This window comes from Coregonus lavaretus (assembly GCF_964263955.1).
Source record: "Coregonus lavaretus genome assembly, chromosome: 30".
NCBI classification, from domain to species: domain Eukaryota; kingdom Metazoa; phylum Chordata; class Actinopteri; order Salmoniformes; family Salmonidae; genus Coregonus; species Coregonus lavaretus.
Genome location: NC_140017.1, coordinates 27,565,510 through 27,583,074, shown reverse-complemented (window position 1 = coordinate 27,583,074; position 17,565 = coordinate 27,565,510). Strand labels below are relative to the sequence as shown.

At 45.5% G+C, this 17,565-nt stretch overlaps 1 protein-coding gene across 1 annotated transcript in view; it reads left to right on the top strand.

Moving 5' to 3' along the window:
• Positions 1–15,805, top strand: part of LOC311106188 (uncharacterized protein) — a gene marked incomplete at both ends in the record, with an annotated part of 166,262 nt that extends 150,457 nt beyond the window's left edge. Inside the window, 6 exons of the mRNA XM_084148501.1 lie at positions 5,069–5,226; positions 8,682–8,883; positions 10,734–10,901; positions 13,840–13,962; positions 14,518–14,659; positions 15,457–15,805. Of these exons, the coding sequence (XP_084004627.1) occupies positions 5,069–5,226; positions 8,682–8,883; positions 10,734–10,901; positions 13,840–13,962; positions 14,518–14,659; positions 15,457–15,805 (1,142 nt within the window). The remainder of the gene's footprint in view (positions 1–5,068; positions 5,227–8,681; positions 8,884–10,733; positions 10,902–13,839; positions 13,963–14,517; positions 14,660–15,456) is intronic.
• Positions 15,806–17,565: the final 1,760 nt, after the last annotated feature.

Here is a 17,565-nt window from a genome sequence, read left to right as displayed (position 1 = left end):
TGGAGGTCTATCGCACAATCTCCCTGCCTATGGGGAGGCAACTGCGTCGCCCTCGACTTACTGAACACAATAGCCAAATCCCCATACTCAGGGGGAACGTGCAATGCGGGCACCTGGTTTGGACTCTCCACCAAGGTAGCCCCTATGGAAACGCCTAAACATCGACCCACACACTGGGCAGACCACTCCATCAGAGCCCTCTCCTGCCACGAAATAGATGGGTTATGGGTACTCAACCAGGGCATGCCCAGCACCACCGGATACGCAGGCGAGTCGATCAGAAATAGCTGGATCATCTCCTGATGACCCCCCTGCGCACACATCCTAAGTGGCGCCGTGACCTCCCTGATCAAGCCCGCACCCAACGGACGGCTATCTAGGGCATGAACGGGGTAGGGAACGTCAACAGGGAGAAGGGGAATCCCTAAGGCTAAACAAAATTTATTATCAACAAAATTCCCAGCCGCGCCTGAATCTACCAGCGCCTTATGCTGGGAATGAGGTGCTACCTGTGGAAAACGCACAGGCATACAGAAGTGTGCAACAGAGAGCTCTGGGTGAGTGGGGCGCCTACTCACCTGGAAGGACTCCCCAGTGCGGGACCTGTCGTCTTCTCCCCTAGGAGGCCATCCCCAGCACCTAGCCGCGGTGTGTCCTCCCCGACCACAGTTGGTGCAGGAGATGGACCCCCTCGTCATCCGACCCCTCCTCTCTCTAGCGCCAGCGCCCCCGAGCTCCATGGGGCACGGCTCGGAGGCGCTGGAGGGTGAAATGGACGGACCCCCCTCGGGACGTCCGCGGGTAGCTAGCAGGGTATCCAGCCTGATGGACATGTCGACCAACTGGTCGAACGAGAGGCTGGTGTCCCTACAGGCCAGCTCCCTACGGACGTCCTCACGTAGACTACATCGGTAGTGATCGATGAGGGCCCGCTCATTCCACCCTGCATCCGCCGCTAGAGTACGGAATTCTAAGGCGAACTCCTGGGCACTCCTCTTCCCCTGCCGGAGGCAGAACAGACGCTCCCCCGCCGCTTTCCCCTCCGGGGGATGGTCAAACACCGCCCTGAAGCGGCGGGAGAACTCGTCGTAGGTGATGGTGGTAGCGTCGATTCTCCTCCACTCTGCGTTGGCCCATTCCAACGCCTTACCGGAAAGGCAGGAGATCAGGGCGGACACGCTCTCGTGTCCCGAGGGCGCCGGGTGCACGGTGGCCAGGTAAAGCTCCACCTGGAGAAGGAATCCCTGACACCCGGCAGCGGTCCCATCGTAGGCCCTCGGGAGCGAGAGTCGAACTCCTCTGGGTTCCGGAGCGGGAATGGGCTGACTTGCCGATGGTGCGGGCAGGGAGGATGGTGGTGGAGGTGTCCCTCGGGTCTCCCAGCCTCGGATGGTGGTGATCACCTCCTGCAGTGCGGACCCCATCCGCAGGATCTGGTCGCGGACCCGGTCCTCCAGCGTCGCCTGTGCTGCTGCGGCTCCTGCTGATTCCATTCTTGTGGTGTTTTATTCTGTCAAGGTAGATGTAGGTGGGTGTGGTGGTGGAATCAGGCGCAGGACGCAGAACGTTAGTCCAACAGACTTTAGTAGATGCACACAAAAACAATCACGAATAAATGCCCTGAGGCGAAAACTCCGCACGTAGGCGAAAATAACGGGCGCACTAACAGGTGCGACAAAACACTCCAAACAATATGGAGAAATAGCTCAACCGAGCAAACAGTAGAATAACAGCCTACCGGCACGACAGTAAAACAATAACACACAACACTAGACAAACACAACGAGAACTTATAGGACACTAATTACACTAAACGATAACAGGTGTAACAACAATCAGACAAAAGCAAACGAACATAGAAACATGCAACGGTGGCAGCTAGTATTCCGGAGACAACGAACGCCGAAGCCTGCCCGAGCAAGGAAGAGAGGCAGCCTCGGCCGAAACCGTGACACCAGGGTTATTGCATCAGGGAAATGTGAAAGTGAAGGAAACTTAAAAAGCTGCACACAAAGTTCACAGAGTAATGATGTCATTACTGTGAGTCAGTCAACCACTTCTGAATAAGCGGATTACAGTTATGATACCTCCCTCCCTGTACCAAATCAAATCAAATTTGTCACAGGTGCCGAACACAACTGGTGTAGACTTTACCATGAAAGGCTTGCTTACGAGTCCTTCCCAATGATGCAGAGTTAAAAAAGAATCATAAAAAATTAAAATAGAAACACAAGAGAGGTAAAATAAAATACACAAGAATGGAGCTACATACAGGGAGTACCAGTATCAGATTGGTGTGTAGAGGTACGAGGTATTTGAGGTAGATATGGACATGAAGGCAGGGTAAAAGTGACTGAAGGCAGGGTAAAAGTGACTGATGGCAGGGTAAAAGTGACTGAAGGCAGGGTAAAAGTGACTGAAGGCAGGGTAAAAGTGACTGAAGGCAGGGTAAAAGTGACTGAAGGCTGGGTAAAAGTGACTGAAGGCAGGGTAAAAGTGACTGAAGGCTGGGTAAAAGTGACTGAAGGCTGGGTAAAAGTGGTGGAACTCGTATGATGTCGCCCTTCTCCAGCGGCGCCATCTTTACCACATACCTACACCAAGTCACATGTTTTATAGGGCAGACTAGTGACCATTCTCATTGGCTTTGACAGCTCTTATGTTTGCTGTTCCTGAGAGGGTGGCCACTGAATAAGAAGAAAGGTGCCTACAGCTGATGCATTGACCACATTTGGTGATCCATGGAACATTGACAACTGTCACGCCCTGGCTCTGGGGACTCTGAAATGTTGAGCCACGGTGTGTAGTTTCTGTGTTATATTTTCTATGTTCATGTGCTAGATCGTTTAGATCTATGTTGGCCAGGGTGGTTCCCAATCAGAGGCAGCTGTATCTTGTTGTCTCTGATTGGGGACCATACTTAGGCAGCCTGTTTGGCACTAGTCGGTGTGGGATCTTGTTCCGTAAAGGTTTGTTTTGTGTAACCTAGGACTTCACGTATCGTTTGTTTGTTGTTTTGTGTCATGTTAAGTACTTAATAAAATGTACGCTTATCACGCTGCGCCTTGGTCCTTCTCGTTAATGAGCGATCGTGACAACAACATGTGATCGAGGGTGATAGGGCACAAAGGCATTCTTTCAATTAGTCGCTGTCTGTTGAATCACTGAAGCCCAGACATAACATATTCAGGGCTGGCCCACAGGCCATAAAATGTTTGTGTAAGTATATATTTCCCTTTATTCAGATTACAACATCTCACTTTCAGTTATTTGAAAAGGAAATAATCTCCCAAATATCACTATTTCTAAAACAAGCCATAGAAAGTTGGTTGCAATTTAAATTTAATCCTCCAGAAACGACAGAACAAATAATGCAACAAATATTGTGGTTAAACTCAAATATACGAATTGATAAAAAACTTTTTTTTTTGACAAAATGTTTACAAAAGGTATAATCTTCGTAAATGATATCATTGGTAGGACTGGTGGAGTTATGTTGCACATGCAGCTAACAAAAACATATGGAAATGTCTGCTCTACCCAAAATTACAACCAAATAATTGCAGCATTACCGCAAAAATGGAAGAGGAAAGTGGAAAAAGTAAGGAACTTGTCTGTCGGCCTTGCATTAAAGAACATAATTGGTTAAATAAAACTGTGATAAATAAAAAAGTATACCAGTTTAATTTAAGGACCAAAGGATTGACAGCCGTCCCATATACAGTGGGGGAAAAAAGTATTTAGTCAGCCACCAATTGTGCATGTTCTCCCACTTAAAAAGATGAGAGAGGCCTGTAATTTTCATCATAGGTACACGTAAACTATGACAGACAAAATTAGAAAAAAAAATCCAGAAAATCACATTGTAGGATTTTTTATGAATTTATTTGCAAATTATGGTGGAAAATAAGTATTTGGTCAATAACAAAAGTTTCTCAATTCTTTGTTATATACCCTTTGTTGGCAATGACACAGGTCAAACGTTATCACACACTGTTGCTGGTATTTTGGCCCATTCCTCCATGCAGATCTCCTCTAGAGCAGTGATGTTTTGGGGCTGTCGCTGGGCAACACGGACTTTCAACTCCCTCCAAAGATTTTCTATGGGGTTGAGATCTGGAGACTGGCTAGGCCACTCCAGGACCTTGAAATGCTTCTTACGAAGCCACTCCTTCGTTGCCCGGGCGGTGTGTTTGGGATCATTGTCATGCTGTCAATTACATTGATGGAATTTACAATCTATCTGCAATATTAAAGCTGATCTACCCCCTAAAAAAAAAGTATGTGTACCACATTGTATATTTAGTGATTTACTGAACCACTCAGCACCTAATCAGCAACATACCACTGGTAATATCACAATATTTACATGACCAGGACATACTGCATCCGAACAAGCATTTGGATAACTTTATTTAAAGTTATTTGAAGCCAGGCTCTTAGCCCGCTCTCTGCAGTGGTTAAATTAAATGTGCTAGTTACGTTAATGCTGAAGCACCAAAAATATCTCTCACATTTGAGTGAGTAAGCCCAGTGAGGCTGTGAAGCCTGTGCATTGTTTTCCCTGCGCTGGGTCTACCAGGTGGAGGGAATCGTATGTTCCCTTGACCCCCCTGAGCTCCATCCCTCTGCAAATCCCCCCGACGCCTCTCCCTAATTCCCCTCAAGCCAGCATCCTCCAATAAATTAGCCCAGTGGCCCCTTCTGCGAAGGGCCCTGACAGTCTGGCCACTGATCAAGGGCCAAGCCACAAGCCCCACGTACACTACTGACTGAGCCTAGTGTAACCCAGACCCTGTCGTACAGCAAACAACCTGACAGCTAGGTCGGCTTGGGAGAAATTGGGGGAGAAATTGGCTCTAGTTATAGTCTTTGTCTTATTGGGATTTGGATGGTTTTGCTTGTTTGATTATGTTTCTTTAACGTATTATGTCCTAGTAATTCTGATTCTGTTTCCTATCTCACTAGGTTTTTTTACTCCAGCTATATTCTGCCTGTGGCTGCTGTCTGGTGGTGTATCTGGTTCTAGTTGTCTGACAGTGTCTCTGTTCTCTCTCTCTCTCTCCAGTGCTGCTGAGCCTGCTGAAGGCCGGCGCCCAGACAGAAATGAAGAGAGTCGTCGGAGACAACGCCACCCTGCCGTGCCACCATCAGTTCTGGCAGTCCAATGCGCAGTCCCTCGACATCGAGTGGCTACTGCAGAAGCCCAACTCCAAGCAGAGAGTGGTGAGGAAGCTGCTCTCTCTTTCTCTTCTGATGTTTTTTGTCATTTTCTCTCTTTCCTTCTTTCTCTCTCTCTTCTCTCTCCTTTTCTCTATACCCCCTCCCAATTTCTTTGTTGCAACCAATTTGATTGAATTTTAATCGCTTTTTCAAAGGCACACTTATACAACACAATGTTCCTCCGATTTGTTTCCTTCCGATCTCAGCCCTTTTCTACTTCCTACAGTTTACTCTTACACTCTCCCAATTCCTCATGCCTCTATTTATTTCAACTGCTCAGGGTTTTGTACATAGGCTTTTTCAGATTCCCTGAAGTGTTAAAATATCGACAGAGATACAGTAGCAAACAAATTACTGTGGCTGAATGTCCACCTGAGACACAGTTACTAAATAAAGCCTGTACATCACACCAGCTGTGACAAAAAATACCTAGACATTCCAGTCCCTGAGAATTGAATTAGACCGCATCAATACTGCCAGCTCCTAATAAAATAAAAATGTATCCCTCCTATCACCTACCTTAAATCATCTACAGAGTCTAAAAACAGTCCTAATGTAATTACTTGTCTTGTAGCTCTCAGAAGATGTTAAAGTATCAGTTTCTGTTTTGATTTGTTCCTGTTTTTTCTTAAGGAAATGTAGTATCTGATAACAGTAAGACAGTGAAATCTGAACAGGCCTCATCAGAAGAAAGAGATTTCTTCTCTCTTTTGAAGTCATTCATTAACACACTGATCTTTTGATTAGCAGTGAGAGATTTGGTTCCACAAGAAAAGGGAGAGGAGGGAGAGAAGGGAGGAGGGAGAGAAGGGAGGAGGGAGAGAAGGGAGGAGGCAGAGAAGAAAGGAGGGAGAGAAGGGAAGAAAGGGGAAAACAAATGTCTAACACTTTGATATCTTGAAGGGGCTGGCGCATTGCATTGAATATTTAACAGGGAGATAACATTGAACATTAATTAAAATCAAACGTCTGAAAATGTGATTAGGAATGAGACTGTGCCTGTGGCGGAATGAATACATTATTTAATTTCTGCTGGAAGGCCGTGTTGAAATGGAAAAGAGCAGCTTGTCAACATTTAGCCTCTGTTGCCGAGCGTACAGGCTAAATGTGTCAGGAGCACAGAGGGGAGAGAAAGCCTGAGCAAGGGCAGGGTTCACTGGTGCTAACCTGGGGATGCGTATGCAAATACACAGTAACTTGAACCTCATAGCGCAGGTGCCAGGGTTATGTCACAGAGTGCCTGTGGCAGGGCTCAGTGTGTGTGTGTGTGTGTGTGTGTGTGTGTGTGTGTGTGTGTGTGTGTGTGTGTCTTTGTGTGTAAATGGCCAGACGTCACCTGCGAGCGCAGCAGGTAAACCAAGCTCTGGTGGCACTGATGTGCTGTGGCACCAGTGTTTAGCAGTCCCCATCTGCAGGCTCTCAGTTGCCCTGAGTAATAGGCTACTGTGACAGCTGTGTTTGATGTTGTTGTTGTAGTGTGTGTGTGTGTGTGTGTGTGTGTGTGTGTGTGTGTGTGTGTGTGTGTGTGTGTGTGTGTGTGTGTGTGTGTGTGTGTGTGTGTGTGTGTGTCTGTGTGTGTGTGTGTGTGTGTGTGTGTGTGTGTGTGTGTGTGTGTGTGTGTGTGTGTGTGTGTGTGTGTGTTTGTGTTTGTGTGTATGTATGTACAGTGAGGGAAAAAAGTATTTGATCCCCTGCTGATTTTGTACGTTTGCCCACTGACAAAGAAATGATCAGTCTATAATTTTAATGGTAGGTTTATTAGAACAGTGAGAGACAGAATAACAACAAAAAAATCCAGAAAAACGCATGTCAAAAATGTTATAAATTGATTTGCATTTTAATGAGGGAAATAAGTATTTGACCCCCTCTCAATCAGAAAGATTTCTGGCTCCCAGGTGTCTTTTATACAGGTAACGAGTTGAGATTAGGAGCACACTCTTAAAGGGAGTGCTCCTAATCTCATCTTGTGACCTGTATAAAAGACACCTGTCCGCAGAAGCAATCAATAAATCCGATTCCAAACTCTCCACCATGGCCAAGACCAAAGAGCTCTCCAAGGATGTCAGGGACAAGATTGTAGACCTACACAAGGCTGGAATGGGCTACAAGACAAGCAGCTTGTGAGAAGGTGACAACAGTTGGTGCGATTATTCGCAAATGGAAGAAACACAAAATAACTGTCAATCTCCCTCGGCCTGGGGCTCCATGCAAGATCTCACCTCGTGGAGTTGCAATGATCATGAGAACGGTGAGGAATCAACCCAGAACTACACGGGAGGATCTTGTCAATGATCTCAAGGCAGCTGGGGCCATAGTCACCAAGAAAACAATTGGTAACACACTACGCCGTGAAGGACTGACATCCTGCAGCACCCGCAAGGTCCCCCTGCTCAAGAAAGCACATATACAGGCCCGTCTGAAGTTTGCCAATGAACATCTGAATGATTCAGAGGAGAACTGGGTGAAAGTGTTGTGCTCAGATGAGACCAAAATGGAGCTCTTTGGCATCAACTCAACTCGCCGTGTTTGGAGGAGGAGGAATGCTGCCTATGACCCCAAGAACACCATCCCCACCGTCAAACATGGAGGTGGCAACATTATGCTTTGGGGGTGTTTTTCTGCTAAGGGGACAGGACAACTTCACTGCATCAAAGAGACAATGGACGGGGCCATGTACCGTCAAATCTTGGGTGAGAACCTCCTTCCCTCAGCCAGGGCATTGAAAATGGGTAGTGGATGGGTATTCCAGCATGACAATGACCCAAAACACACGGCCAAGCCAACAAAGGAGTGGCTCAAGAAGAAGCACATTAAGGTCCTGGAGTGGCCTAGCCAGTCTCCAGACCTTAATCCCATACAAAATATGTGGAGGGAGCTGAAGGTTCGAGTTGCCAAACGTCAGCCTCAAAACCTTAATGACTTGGAGAAGATCTGCAAAGAGGAGTGAGACAAAATCCCTCCTGAGATGCATGCAAACCTGGTGGACAACTACAACAAACGTCTGACCTCTGTGATTGCCAACAAGGGTTTTGCCACCAAGTACTAAGTCATGTTTTGCAGAGGGGTCAAATACTTATTTCCCTCATTAAAATGCAAATCAATTTATAACATTTTTGACATGCGTTTTTCTGGATTTTTGTTGTTGTTATTCTGTCTCTCACTGTTCAAATAAACCTACCATTACAATTATAGACTGATCATGTCTTTGTCAGTTTGCAAACGTACAATATCAGCAGGGGATGAAATACTTTTTTCCCTCACTGTATGTGTGTGTGTGTGTTTACAAGGGAGAGAGAGAAAAAGACAAAGAGAGGGTATGTCTGTACTGTATGTGTATGTGTCTTTATGAGCAAGCGGTGTCCATGTACGTCTAAATCCAGATACAGAGCTGATTTATTTACATATATCTCTGCATTCAGCTCTCTCAGTGTGTCTCATTGTCTCTCTCTCCAACCCAGATCATCACGTTTTTCGGGGGCCAGGTGTACACCAATGAGGTGACCAGCGAGGCCAGTCGTCTGTCCTTCGCCGGGGACTACCTGAAAGGAGACGCCTCCCTGCTCCTCAGTGACCTACAGCTGACGGACTCTGGGGAGTACCACTGCAAGGTCAAGACGGGGGGAAAGTACCACTGGAGCCATGTCAAACTCATTGTGCTGGGTGAGTCTGCTCTCCAGCTCTGTCTCTTACACGCGCTAATCAAAAGGGAATTAGCCCGGCACATTTCCTCTCTCATGCTGACTGATCTAATGATTCAATTTGATTCAGACGGAGTGATTCAATTTAGATTTTTTGTTTGGCCTTGTTTCTCCGTTGCGAGGGTCTCTGAGATGTGTGGTTGTTGAGGCACATAGAAGTAACATATCATATACACTGCAAGTCAAAAGTTTGGACACATCTACTCATTCAAGGGTTTTTCTTTATTTTTACTATTTTCTACATTGTAGAATAGTAGTGAAGATATTAAATAACTCATATGGAATCATGTAGTAACCAAAAAAGTGTTAAACAAATCAAAATATATTTTATATTTGAGATTCTTCAAATAGCCACCCTTTGCCTTGATAATAGCTTTTGACTGGTACTGTATATGTCGAAAAATGGCTGACATTGTGGATTGACCTCATGTCAGCTTGAAACAGATGATGCAGAATTTAGCTGTTAAACATTAGGAAACGTTTTTGCCATCATGATATGAAAATACGTTTTCTGTCATCAAATATACTGCAGACAAGCTCTTTATGATGATTTAATATTTGTTATATCTGTTTTTAATTATTAAACACCATACAGAGTTCTGAGCCATCATTCAGCTTTCATAACTATGATGACAAAGCCAGTTGGGCTGCTTTATATTCTCTGTTCTGTTTAGTTTTTTTCATTGCCCCTATACACAGAGGCTTGTTGGATCTGTTTAAAATGGCTTAGTTTTCAATGGCTCTGTGGTAAATGTGCCTCTGCATATCATTGAATAGACAAACAGCTTTGAAGGACAGACAGGCAAGTGAAGAGCAGCAATACCACAAAGCCGTCTAGTAGTCCAACGGGGGAAGTGAGATCATTCTCAATGTCAGAAACCATGCAATTTATTAAAACATCATGGGAGATTAGTTAATTGGTACTTTAATGGAACAGTCTCTTAATTCTTTCTCTCTTTTCTCCCTCTCCTACATAAAGACATTTCACTGAGTTAGCGCCTAGATTTTTACAAATTGCCCTCAGCTTTGCAGTGACGTGTTTGATTTTGAGAGACGAACATTTGCATTTTTCTCTCGCAGTCCCGATGTTAAGATTATGGGTTGGCAGCGGAGCTGGTGACTGGCTGGGTCTGGGCCCCTGTGTCAGTGTGTGTGTGTTTGTCCTCACTCTGGCTGCTCCTGCTGCAGAGAGATTGGCCTAACTGGCCCTGACAGAGCTGTGAGATGTACTGCAGAATCCCCGGCACTCTCCTCAGCCCCCTCATTATATCTCTCACTGAGCATGTTCACCAGGCCGGTTAGACTGGGAGGGAAGGGATGGAGGGGAGGGGAGGGATGGATGGATGGAAGGAGGAAGGGATGGAGGGATGGGTTGAGGGATGGAGGGATGGGTTGAGGGATGGATGGAGAGATATAAGGAGGACTGGAGCAGCTGCTGTGAAGCGGCATAGAGCTTAGAGCAGTGCTGGCCATCTAGTGAACTCAGGAGCACAGGACTCTCTCCTGACCTGTCTCTGTCTGCAGGCTTTCAAAACCAACTCACAGTCACTTAATGATCTAGACCTGGGGCCTTTAACACAACTCTTAATCCCAGCATTTACTACCATGAGAAACAAGCAAGCTACTGTTACACTCAATAATCTTTCAGTATTCTTTCACATTTACACATGCTGCTACAGTATGTCATACTCTGAGCTAAACAGTATATTATAAGAATGAATCATTATCCGTATTAGGTACCATCCTGTGTTATTTTTTGTATTATAGTGTTATTTTGAGTGTTCTATAACTACTGTTCTGTTGTTTCTACAGTGAAGCCCTCTAAGCCGCGATGCTGGATGGACGGCAGGCTGTTGGAGGGCAGTGATGTTAAACTGAGCTGCAAATCCAATGACGGCTCAGACCCTATCAAATACAATTGGGAGAGGGTGCTGGATAAGGGAAAGAGTGTTGGGAAACTCCCCATACTGGCACTGAGAGGTAAATAGATTGTCCACAAGTACACATGCTGCGCCCCACTTCATCCATGTGTATGTGAAACACGGGTCCACTAAAGAGGATATTACATAGAATATGACATTTTGATGATAGTATTTCCCAGATTTTGTTTTATCCCCAAACACTTAAATACCAGTCTGCCTCCGAAACACCGAAATGTAATGGAGATTCATTATAGCACAAAACTTCCTGATAGCGGCAATTCCGCCAGGGTTCCCCAACTGGCTGCCTAACTTGACCCGCGGGAGATTCTATTTGGCCCCACAAGTTTTCTGCACAAGAAAATCAGTTTTTTAAAATTATTGTTTATTATTGTTGGACATAAAAGACTGTAAAAACACCAGCAAATCAGCTCCAAATGATTTTAATTGAGAAAATATGTTCAAAAGTATTCCCACGCATAATAGAGAGATATACAGTATGTGATCGTATACAAATATAAGCAAGGTTTGAAATTATTATGTTTTATGCATTTATGCATTCTACAAATTATTAGTAATTATGTTCTGGCCCCGTGACCATCCACTCAAGAAAAAATCGACCAATGGCTGAATCGGCCTAGACGCATCTACCCCTCAAGGCACACAACAACACACCTTCATTGCGTTTCAGTTTTACCACCTATTTTCCCCACTCAACTCGCATTAGCGATGACACGTGCCCATGCCAAAAGCCTAGAAATTAACGACCTCCATGAAACAACATTTGTTCAGTCTAATTCGTTTTCATTGGGCGATAAAACACATCGTCGTGGCCCATTATTTATGGGTGGTGGTGAAAGGTAATATCACGTGGCTGTCATGACGGGGATGACTAAGCAACTCTTAGCCCCGTAAAGCTCCATCATTCTCTCAGACAAACTCTTTTAACTCACCCTAAATTCCCCCAGTGTCTACGGGCCTGCTCTTCAATCACCAAAGCCACTCTGAGTCTGAGTACATCCAATCTCTCAGAGGCCAAGATCAACATTTGCGAGTTCCTCTACTCTTGCTCCATCCCACAAAGTGTGATACATCAGAGCTGACACACTATTACAGACAGGAATGGAAAGCCCAAAACAGACCTGAGTCAGGTCTAACTAGGCTCAACACTCATCAATACAATTTAATCTCAATAAAGCCTCACAATGCATTATTCTTGCTGCTGGTCTATTACTAGATTATCATAGAATGGAGTGGATCAGAGCTGAGTAGACTTTGATGTAGTACAGTACTTCACTGCAAGGATTTACTACATGCTGTTAATAAAATTGCTCTTCAAGGTCATGCTAACTGTAGAAGTGCTTGAAACCATTGTAGTGGAAATACATGTACAGTCATGGTCAAACGTTTTGAGAATGACACAAGTATTGGTCTTCACAAAGTTCGCTGCTTCAGTGTTATGCGATATTTTTGTCAGATGTTACTATGGTATACTGAAGTATAATTACAAGCATTCCATAAGTGTCAAAGGCTTTTATTGACAATTACATTAAGTTTATGCAAAGAGTCAATATTTGCAGTGTTGACCATTCTTTTTCAAGACCTCTGCAATCCGCCCTGGCATGCTGTCAGTTAACTTCTGAGCCACATCCTGACTGATGGTAGCCCATTCTTGCATAATCAATGCTTGGAGTTTGTCAGAATTTGTGGGGTTTTGTTTGTCTACCCGCCTCTTGAGGATCCACCACAAGTTCTCAATGGGATTAAGGTCTGGGTAGTTTCCTGGCCATGGACCCAAAATGTAGATGTTTTGTTCACTTATCACTTTTGCCTTACGGCAAGGTGCTCCATCATGCTGGAAAAGGCATTGGTCGTCACCAAACTGTTATTGGATGGTTGGGAGAAGTTGCTCTCGGAGGATGTGTTGGTACCATTCTTCATTCATGGATGTGTTCTTAGGCAAAATTGTGAGTGAGCCCACTCCCTTGGCTGAGAAGCAACCCCACACATGAATGGTCTCAGGATGCTTTACTGTTGGCATGACACAGGACTGATGGTAGCGCTCACCTTGTCTTCTCCGGATAAGGTGTTTTCCGGATGCCCCAAACAATCGGAAAGGGGATTCATCAGAGAAAATGACTTTACCCCAGTCCTCAGCAGTCCAATCCCTGTACCTTTTGCAGAATATCAGTCTGTCCCTGATGTTTTTCCTGGAGTGGCTTCTTTGCTGCCCTTCTTGACACCAGGCCATCCTCCATTTACATTTACATAATTTACATCAAGTCTTCGCCTCACTGTGCGGGCAGATGCACTCACATCTGCCTGCTGCCATTCCTGAGCAAGGTCTGCACTGGTGGTGCCCCGATCCCACAGCTGAATGAACTTTAGGAGACGGTCCTGGTGCTTGCTGGACTTTCTTGGGCACCCTGAAGCCTTCTTCACAACAATTGAACCTCTCTCCTTGAAGTTCTTGATGATCTGATAAATGGTTGATTTAGGTGTAATCTTACTAGCAGCAATGTCCTTGCCTGTGAAGCCCTTTTTGTGCAAAGCAATGATAATGGCACGTGTTTCCTTGCAGGTAACCATGGTTAACAGGGGAAGAACAATGATTTCAAGCACCACCCTCCTTTTAAAGCTTCCAGTGTGTTATTTTAAACTCAATTAGCATGACACAGTGATCTCCAGCCTTGTCCTCGTCAACACTCTCACCTGTGATAATGAGAGAATCACTGACATGATGGAAGCTGGTCCTTTTGTGGCAGGGATGAAATGCAGTGGAAATGTTTTTTGGGGATTACGTTTATTTTCATGGCAAAGAGGGACATGGCAAATTGCCATCATCAAAACTGAGGGAGCAGACTTTGTGAAAATTAGTATTTGTGTCATTCTCAAAACTTTTGACCATGACTGTACAAACTGCACCACAGACCCTGGTCCTCTCAGCTTTCCCAAGTTGAGCAGGTTGTTAAATCACGGTCTATCTATCTCTCTTACAGATCTGAAGAATCCAGCGATCGTCACCCTGCGGAACCTTACGAAGGACAGTACAGGTGTCTACAAGTGCACCGCCAGCAATGACGTGGGAGAGGAGAACTGCATCATCGAGGTCACCATGCAATGTGAGTAGAGAGCTGCTCTCCGGCTCCGCACCATACCATACTACAATGGTGATGGATGACTGTAGTTTCCAACAGCACCTGAAAATTATTTTTCCCTCACGCCCTCGCTCCACTCCCCTGCACCTCAGTAACCCAACACTGGGGACTGTACTGTTAGAACAGTGGCCATTGGTCATCGGCTACGCTCAAACAGTAATGTTTCAATGTCACAGTATTAGATTTCCAGAAAGGCACAGGAATATTAGGGTCACAATGGGGTGAACTGTTGGGGACATGATTTATAAGTTAACACAGCAACAGAAATGGTTTGATAGCGTTTTGTTAGATTCATAGCTTTGTAGGGGACTGAACACATAATACACACAACACCAGCAAAATCTATGATCCACAAATTCACAGGATTTACCTATCGGGACTAAATCAAAGGGATTGTTTATGTGAGAAGCATCAATATTTGCGTGTGTACACAGTACAGTGTGGATACTGTATGTACAGGTGCATGTATGGTGGTTTTCCGCTGCCCTTCTGAGGTCACAGATGTGTGATGATCCACAGATGTTCGAGGGATGGGCGTGCTGGCAGGTGCCGTGGTGGGCGTCTCCTTTGGTGTTCTCCTCATCATCCTAATCATCTGGCTCGTCTTCCGCAAGAAGGAGAAGAAGAAGTATGAGGAGGAGGAGACTCCCAACGAGATCCGGTCAGTTATTTTCCTTCTTCTTCTTCTTCTGTTCCTCTTTTGCTCTTTTTCTGTCTCTAACTTAAATACTAAAGCAAAGCACCAACTTCTCTGCATGTGTAAGTGCACATGCGTGTGTGTCTGTAATAAATCCCTCATTGTCAAGCGTAGTATTGATTGGTTTCTGAGAGCCTCCTTTTCACACCTCTCTGCTCCCGTGCCCAGAGCTTCTCTCCTCTCCAGAGCAGCCATTAGCAGGCGGCAGGGCCTAGGTGTGGATTGAGGCCGTGTTTGACTACCAGAGCGAGAGTTACAGTAAACTGGGGACTCCAGGCTGCTAATGGAATGACTTGTTACAGCAGAAAAATAAGAAAAATTACAACTTGGAGGCTATGTAGCTGCTTATTTGCCGGTGTTCAGATGAATAATGCAGCTTGGTTGGGGATGACTGTGTAGTAAATAATGCAGACTACGTGGAGGTCTTTCCTTTTTACATGCCATGTTTAACCACTGAGCGGGTGGGATGGGATGGAGCTTGTTGGTTTTCTGAAGTGGGGTCGGTGACGATGGCGCCGATGTAATGTGACGAATTAGACTATCTTTATTTAGACACTGTGTCAGACCCAGATGATAATGCAGCAAGTGCAGTGGAGCGTCACCAAACCCTTTTCTCTGATTGTATAAGACAGTTTTCTCCACTGGCTCTCCTCAGAAAGGCCATAGAGTTTGTCTAAGTTTGTCTCTGTGTGCATGCTTGGGGTCATGACTGGCCGAATCTAAGTAGCTCTTGTTTGTTTTTGCTTTGTGTATCCGTACAGGGAAGATGCGGAGGCTCCCAAGGCCAAGCTGGTGAAGCCCAACTCTCTGTCCTCGTCCCGCTCTGGCAGCTCCCGCTCTGGGGCCTCCTCAACACAGTCCATGGTGCACACCACCGTCCCCCGCGGGCACCGCCCTCGGCCCCCAGCCATAGCTGCCCTTAAGGAGAACGGACAGCCCCATGACTTCCCTCAGTCCCCCCCAGCCTACACCACGGTGGTACCCCCGAACAAGACCCCTGAGCCCCCCGGCACCCCCAAATTCAACATCAACTCCAGGAACCAGATCTCTGGGCCCACTCCCCCCACTCTCATGGTCCCTGCCCAGACCAAGGCCTTTCAAACTGTGTAGGAAGGAGAAGAGAGCCCATCCTGGCTGTGTTGATGTATAAGACCCACCCCCTCCCCACAACCCTTCAAAGACACAAACACTTCTGTTAAACAACGAAATGCAACTAGTAAAAGGATGTAATTAAAATAATCAATAATATAAATCTCAAATTTTTATGAATGCACACTTAAAAAGGGAAAATAAGAAATGCTTGCCCCCTACTGAATAAAAAACAACAAAACAAAACAAAAACAAAAAACCAGAGACAGAACACATTTCTGTTTATGTCTCTCTGCTAAATAACTTATTTTTACACTTTTCTTTAAACTTTGAAGGAATGGGAAGCGGTGAGTGAGCACAATGCTGTGTGCGGTGAGGTGGAAGGAAAACCCGAGTGGAGCTTTAATTTATTTATCAAATCAAAAGGACAAGAGGAGTGCAGAGAAAAACTAAGAAAGAAGGGATGGGATGAGAAAAGAGAGATCCAAAGTCGGAGCCTAGTGGTGTCTCTGACTCATCCAACCACACCACTCCCAGCAGGCAGACACACCGGAGCTTCCAGCCCCCGTTACAAGCCACACACCCACATACACACCCCTGGCCCTCTGACAGAGACCAGGCTGTGTTCCCTGTGACGAGGGAAACCGTTAGATCACCCCTCCAGACCACAGGCGGCCGTTGGCACCTTATTTGGGGAGGACAAGCTCATATTAATGGCTGGAATGGAATAAATGGAATGGTATCGAACATGTCAAACACATGGTTTCCATATTCAATTTACTCCATTCCAGCCATTATTATGAGCCGTCCTCTCCTCAGCAGCCTCCTGTGCCCCAGACTCTCTGTGATGCTTTATGCACTCCATGACGACATCTAAGACACACCATGTTCCATGGTCCTGACCCCATTCAGAGAACATCTGCTTTTCTCAACAGGAGAAACTTTAGCCACATTCGTATGACGTCTCACTGACATGGTAGTCAGAGTTCTGATGAAACTTTTATTTTTCTCTCAACATCCTGTCTCTCAGCTCTGTGGACATCCTACATCAGGGATGGGCAACTCTAGTCCTCGGGATCGGAGTGGTGTCACACTTCCCCCGTCCCTAGCAAACACAGCCGATTCAACTAATTGAATTCTAAATTGAAGATCATGATTAGTTGATTATTGGAGTCAGGTGTGTTAGCTGAGGCTGGGGCAAAAGTGTGACACCAATCAGGCCCCCGAGGACTGGCGTTACCATCCCATATGGTACGGAAACTCCTACCCAAATTAACATATGGGTGAATTGGGTGTTAATGTACAGTACATAGAGATACGTTACTGAATATACTGGAAAATAATACCTTTAAGACAAGGGGGGCTTAATATCTATTATATTTATATTTTACTCCCCCCACCCGGGCATGTCTAACAGGTTGTGAAGGGTGACAGACAGTGTCTCAGTCTGAAGAAGTGCCACCAATCCCCAGGATGGGTCATCGTTGCTTTTTTTACTCTTTTATTTACCTCCACTGTTTTGCAATGTCACTGAAACTAAAACCTGTCAAAAACGCAGTGAATGTGTATTGAACATAGATTATTTTCTATGCTTTGTAAGGTACTGAATGGAAGGAAGTCAAACATAGGTACAGAGACATACATGACCTTGAAGTTAATCCCCCCAAATACTGTGGATGATTGAATGGAGGAAGGAGTATGATTCTAGGAACTTGTATTGTACAGTGTGCATGGTTCCACCGCTGGTAGGTACTCTCCTTGGATCCACAACAACAGAGTGG